General features: G+C 29.8%; 1 protein-coding gene across 1 annotated transcript; it reads left to right on the top strand.

The window, feature by feature from the left end:
• The first annotated feature begins 1,293 nt into the window (after positions 1-1,293).
• On the top strand, positions 1,294-6,910 carry LOC128397218 (carotenoid-cleaving dioxygenase, mitochondrial-like). The gene is made up of 8 exons (XM_053357913.1): positions 1,294-1,448; positions 1,743-2,050; positions 4,139-4,884; positions 4,971-5,267; positions 5,352-5,448; positions 5,727-5,833; positions 5,925-6,033; positions 6,105-6,910. Exons 2-8 carry the CDS (start codon positions 1,759-1,761, stop codon positions 6,293-6,295), a joined length of 1,839 nt encoding a protein of 612 aa, XP_053213888.1. The 5' UTR covers positions 1,294-1,448; positions 1,743-1,758; the 3' UTR covers positions 6,296-6,910.
• The last annotated feature ends 149 nt before the right edge of the window (positions 6,911-7,059 follow it).

Below are 7,059 nucleotides of genomic sequence, written 5' to 3'. Positions count from 1 at the left end.
TTAATTAACACCAACTGATGATGAGGAGAACATGGAGAGTAGACAAACACCAAAGATAATCAAAAACTCCCGAGAGAAAACTTTAACTGTGGTGGTTAATTAATTCACTCGCTACAACAATAATAAATTATCAACAGAAAAGTTTAGGAATTGTACTAATTAACTTTGTAGCGATCGAATAACGAAAATAATTAATAGTTTTGACCATTAGCTCTCTTCGATTAAAGTTTGGAACATTCGTCCTGAGTAACTTCTAAAAAATCGAACCTTTAATTTTCGACATACATTAGAAAAATCAAATTTTCGAAAGTCAATTTCGATAATTTCGTCAACGTTGGTTGAGTTTTATTTGTCACTTGATTCGTCGAAACGAAAAGGTTCAAAATCTTCCTAACGATTTTCTCAATTTCTTCTATCGTAATTTAGATTCAACTTTTGCCTTTTATATAAAACAAATATTCTGGTAAATGGCCATCAAAATAATTAACTAATTAATGATAAGACGATCAAAAATTTCTCAAATTGTTTCGACAATTAAAAATCTTTGTAATATTTTCCGATCTTTCATCCAAAATATCAACAATTTCACTATCCGATCAATAGAAATTGGAAACTAAAAATTCAATTGATCGTAATAACTAATTATTCAATTTAACTAACAAAAAGCAATTTCAATGATTAACTTTCTGATAATTTATGTAAACCAATCAAAAGAAAATTATCCAAATTTAATCAACATCTAAATAACGTGCTAATTGTAACAATTAATACAATTTCCTTCAACCATTAACTGTTACCCTTGATCTTCATATTAAATGTAAGTCAAACTACAATCAAATTGACAATCAACTAATACTCTTCCAGAGTAATTAAAAAACCAAACATGAAAATCTAATTGTGACCCAATCAATTAACTTGATTCTAACGATATCATCTGAATCCTTTTCCCAATGAACAAATATCATGAGTAAAAATTAGTCACACCACCAACTCAGTGGGTTATATAATCAAAATGTGATTAAATTAACCAACTAACTAACGATAAAAGAGATGAAGAAGAAATTAAATTACAATTAATTTAATTAGATGGAATTAAATTCCTGATGAGCAAAAATTACTCTTTACCGTTGCTCCTGGTGCTTTACAATTTACCCTGGAGTTTAAATCCTTTGGAAAAGAATCTGTAACAAAATTAAACAGTTAATCAACTTTAATTAACTATTGGAATCAAAGTTTCAATTTAAATCGTAACGAAATTAATTAAATTGGAAAAAAGCGCTTCAACTGAAACTCCAACGTCAGAGATAAACAGGATTATCAATTTTCTATCAATTGTTATTGTTTTTTTTTCTCTTCAAGTTAATTGATTTTTTAAGTCGGTAATTGATCAATTGTCACACTAATTAAATTGATTGTGATTCTAATTTCTAATTAATTCCACAAAAAACGTAAGTTACGTTCTAATCAATTGTTCCTTGAAAATTTCTTCGCCCTTCCAATCAATGTAACATTTCATCGGTTTGATTTATATTCTATAATAAGGTTTCTCTCTCTCTCTCTCTCTCTCTAATATGATTCTCTGTCAATTTATGTATCTTTTAATCTACTGGAGTTTGTATCGATTTTCACTATTTCATTTATCACTCACGTTTTTTTATTCGAATCCTGTCTTCGTCTCTGTCTCAATCTCCATCATTCTCTCTCATTCTCTCTTCTTCTTATTTTCTCCCTTTTGTTTACAGATTCGTTTTCTCCCTCATGATGATGTTGCACAAATGCACGAAGATGATAATCTCCCGCCAAATGATCTCACCAAGATGTTCCATCATTTGCCATTCTCAGTTCGGAAGAGGAACCATCATCCCTTGTACCATCAGACTATTCGGTTCAATGGATTCTCCAGCAACAGTCATTCCAACAACAACAACATCTTCCAATCTTCATCATCAATCCAAACCAATAAATGCTCATCACCTTAAAGAAGCTCGATCACCACACCTAAGATCTTGTCAACAAGAATGTTCTGAACCAGTTGATGCCAAAGTTATCGGTAAGTCATGTGATTGTCACAATTAACAAATCTCGACATCTCCTCATCTCTCTCCCATCCTCATCTCTCTCTCATCCTCATCTTCCTCTTCATCGTATATTTTATATTCTAATAATTATTAAGATTATTATTAATATTAATCTCCATCCTGATCAATCCTCACCTCCAATCTAATAATTTGAAATCTACATTGAAACATTTCCTCCCAATTCTTGAATGGTTAATCATTAACACTTCTAGTGACAATTAACAATTTTCATCTTCTTCTCGTCTTAATTGTCTACTGGTTTTTCTTAATCACTCGAGATCACCCAAAGATTAATCGTACTATAATTCTGACTGATTGTTTATGTCAAAATCTTTCATGTTGTCAAATTGTTGTGACTATTCAACTGAATTCGTTACAATTAACTTTCACTCATTCTTATCCTTTTCTCAGTTTGTTTCATTGATATTACATAATACAAGTTCCAATTTTTTGACAGTTCTATCATTCCTAATAACCAATAACCTCTTTACATTATCTTCTGGATTCTCTGGTGTTACCAAGGACCTTTAACTAATCTCTTTCTATGATTGTTCAGAATTGTGAATTTAGTCTGATTATACTTTAAATTGTTAATCTTAATCCCCAGAAAATTAGTCTCATCTTACCTTTAAAAGTTAATCTTTGCCACTTCGAGTTACTTGTATTTCATTTGTATCCAATTCACTCACGATTTCGTATCAACGATTATTGATTTTACATTAAGTGTTTATTTAACAATCACTTAATTGCTTTACGAAATAATATCAATTATAATTATTTCAATCATTTCTATGGTCTCTAGTGATTAATTTTAATCGTTGCAAGCAATTTTCTTATTAGTTATTAAATTGCTCTCTTTCCAATAGATTATTGAAACTTGAGCCATTTAATTTTAATCTTTGTTTTAGCAATTTAATTTAATTGATTAAAAGGACAAATTAAATGAAAACTTGATTTTCTTTTTCTCTCCCCAATTAATTTACTTAATTATTGTTAATTGCAAAATGATAATATTAATATTAACACTTTTATTACAATGTTGACAATTACTTTATAATTACTATTAAGATAATTACATTTACTAACCAGACTGATTTGTATTATTGTATCAACCCAATCAACTGGCAATTAGTAAATAATTTAATTGTCTTGATTACCTTTAATTTAATTAGATTGTTCTGAATTAATTGGTCCAGTTTTCTCTCAACAAATTATTATAACCTGTGGGGAAAAAGTTTGGGAACTTTTGCTAAAATCGTAATATTTTAAGAACGAACTCTAGTAAAATTTCGAAATTTATTTGAAATATTGTTAATTAACTAACCTATCGATGAAAGAAAAAATTTCAATTAATCAATTAGTTCGGATAAAATTGAGTTCCAAAGTTGAAGAAAAAAAATCGGTGAGATTGAATACATGTTAAGTCTATGAGAGCTTTTAACGTGGCTGTCAATGAGAAAAATTCGATTTTGTCAAAATGCAAAAAAATCGAACTTTCTTTTCTGAATATCTTCGCTCGATCTCTTGACAGAATTAAGTGCAACATAATTTTTATACAAAATTTTGAGCTGCTTCTAAAAAAACTATTTTCATAAAAATCTGATCATGTATCGAAAAGTTATTCAAAAATCTAATTTTAAAAATATTTTTGTCGATTTTTTTTTCATCGCACTTCAATTTAAAAATTAGCGATACTATCAAATTTTATGACCTGAAATTTATACAATATTATCTCTTATATATTAGCTATGAGATTATAAAATTTCAGTTGAATACACTCAATACTACGGTTTCTACGAATGTTTTATCAAAAAGTCCCAAACTTTTCACCACAGGTTAAAACCTTGTCACTTGATTGTAATTCAAATCGATTGACAAATTGTAATTTTTTTGTAACTTTTCAACAATCGAAACTCAATTAATCGTTAGTTAATCAATTATCAATATTATCCGATTGTTATTGATCAGTTTTCATTACTAATATTTTCAAATGTGAATAAATTTGATTGATTGGATTGATTAATTACTTTGGTAATTACGTTTTTCTAATTGTTTTTAAGGTTCGATTCCATCTTGGGTCAAAGGTTATCTACTTCGAAATGGACCTGGTTTACGGAAAATTGGTACAGATGAATATCGGCATCTATTTGATGGACTGGCACTTATTCATCAATTCACCATTGATTCAGGTCATGTTACTTATCGGAACAAATTTCTCCGATCGGAAGCTTATAAACGGAACATAAAAGCAAATCGTATCGTTGTCTCTGACTTTGGTACTCGTGCTTATCCCGATCCGTGTAAAAATTTACTCGAACGGTACATGAGCTACTTTTCATTCAAACAATTTACTGACAATGATTCAGTGAGTATCTACCCGGTGGGTGATCAACTTTATGCCTCAACCGAATCAACTTTCCTCCATAGAATTGATCCAAAAACCATCGATACCATGAACGGCGTTGACCTGGCCCAATATGTAACCGTTAACACTCAAACTGCTCACCCACACATTGAACCAAACGGAATCGTCTACAATTTAGGATCAAATTTCAGCGGCAAGGGAACTTACAATGTAATCAAAATCGATCCAAATGTATCATCAGGATTTACTTCCGCTTCCCTTTTAGCGACAATTCCAGTTCGAAATCAAATGTACCCTTCATATTATCACAGTTTCCTGGTTACTCAAGATTATATCGTCTTCATTGAACAACCTTTGGTCACATCGATTCCCTCAATTTTGATCAATCACTTCATCGGCGGAGCTTATTGTAAAGCTTTAAAATGGCGACCAGAGTTCAAGGTAACCAAACGTCAACACTTACATATGTATCATACCTTAATTGTTTCCTCATTTAATTGTTATCAATTTCTCATTCTTCCAATTAGACTCGTTTCAACGTGATTGACAAATCAACTGGAAAACTGATCTCATCTAATTATGTCAGTGATGCATTTGCTTTCTTTCATACAATCAATGGATACCAAGAAGATGATCACATTGTCTGTGATATTTGCTGTTACGAAGATGGATCCATTGTAAATGCTTTATTTGCTGATACACTTTCAAAAATCAGTGAACAATCAGCTGATACTAAAAAGGAATCAGTTAATTATTACCAATCCCTCAGATCACAAGCTCGTCGCTATGTTTTACCTTTAAACGTTGATTCAAAATCAGATAAGGTGATTAGAGGTTAATTTTAGCTTTAATTTACTTTAATTGTCATTCTAATTGTGATATATCATTTTTGCTTCTAATTCTTATAGTCTATTGATAATTTAATCACTTTGAAAGATTCCAAAGCCAAAGCTAAACGTAATGGAGATGAAATTGAAATTACTCACGAACCTTTAACAACTACTGGTAAGTTATTTGATAATCAAATTAATTGTTAACAATTAATTTCACCCTTTGTGTTTAACAATTTTACCTTGGAATTTGTATTTTAATCTGTAAATTTTGATTGAATTTCACAATTTGTTGATTAACTTTTACTAAACTACAACAGACTCAAGTTTCACATTCAATGATTATAATTGTCATTGTGTCACTTTAATCATTTGTAAACACGGTGATAACAATTGTCTCATGATTTTGATGATGTTAGTTAATTGTTGCCTTTTAATTTAAATCATCGACAGGTTCAAACATGGCTGAAATGCCACAGATTAATTATCGACATTATAATGGTAAAAAATATCGATACTTTTACTCAATCACTCGACGAGATGATTTTCTGGCTCAACTGGTGCGTAATTAATGATTTATCGTTAATCATGATGCGAATTGATTGTTTTTGATAATTAATCTAATTGTTTACATTGTAATTTGTTTTCTAGATGAAATGTGATGTTGGTAATAAGCAAACAATCATCTGGTCGGATGAAGGATGCGCTCCGTCTGAACCCGTTTTCATCCCGAGGCCTGGGGCGATAGATGAAGATGATGGTAAGAGTTTTAATTAAATGGAAATGTCAACAATTGAACTAATTACAATTTCTATTTATATTCTTGATTAGGTGTGGTTCTATCAGCTGTTCTCTATGAGAAAATTGAAAATGAAGGTTTTCTCCTTGTTCTTGATGGTAAAACGTTCAAGGAATTAGCTAGAGCCCATTTTAAAACGCCTGCGGCGATAACAAGTGATTTCCATGGACTTTTTTGTCCAATACAATCAAAGGACCAAATAATCAGCAACGGATTAAATTGATATCAAATTGAAAGATTTTAATCCAATTCCTTGAGAAAAAAATTCTCTTTCAATCATCAGATGCTCTTATTGTTAATTGTTAATTGTTGTTCCTAATTGTTGCTACAGTTTTCATGCCTTTTCGAGTACAAAATCAAAATGAAAGTTTAATCCTCGACAATTTAATCATCTTGTAACAATTAATGTTTATTTTTCTCTCTCTCTAATCAACTTTCCGCAATCAAATGATTACTTTTAATTGTTGTCACCAATCATCAAATGTTTCCAATTGATATTCCAATCATCATGACCATAGGTTTGAAGACAATTTAATTGTGACAATTTGATCATATAACACATTTCAAAATGTTAATCATCTTAATCATAGTCTCGACAATTAGTCACAATCAACAATCAAAACAACATCAACCAATCAATAGTGAAAATATTGTAAACTAATTGTTTGGAAAAATTCAATTTTCTAAATTATCAATCATTTTTGATATATATAAACACACTTGATGGATAATCTTAATTGTAATTAACTATTTTAATTGGATAATCTTTATTTTCTGTTGTTAATTAAGGTTATTATTTTCACATTATAATAAAACAAAATAAACTTATTCACAATTATATATATAAATCATTATTTATATATTAACTATTGGATTGACCATTAAACCAGAATTTTATCTGTTGGGTCATTTCAACAATTAGTTAATTGTTGATTACAGGAAAGTGAAAGGGAACAGCAAAAATAGGAGATAAATGATTCGCAGGGT

The sequence above is a fragment of the Panonychus citri genome, unplaced genomic scaffold (assembly GCF_014898815.1).
Source record: "Panonychus citri isolate SS breed McGregor unplaced genomic scaffold, ASM1489881v1 Contig00028, whole genome shotgun sequence".
Lineage (NCBI taxonomy): Eukaryota > Metazoa > Arthropoda > Arachnida > Trombidiformes > Tetranychidae > Panonychus > Panonychus citri.
The sequence above is the reverse complement of the archived record's forward strand: the minus strand, read 5'-3'. Positions and strand labels throughout refer to the sequence as shown.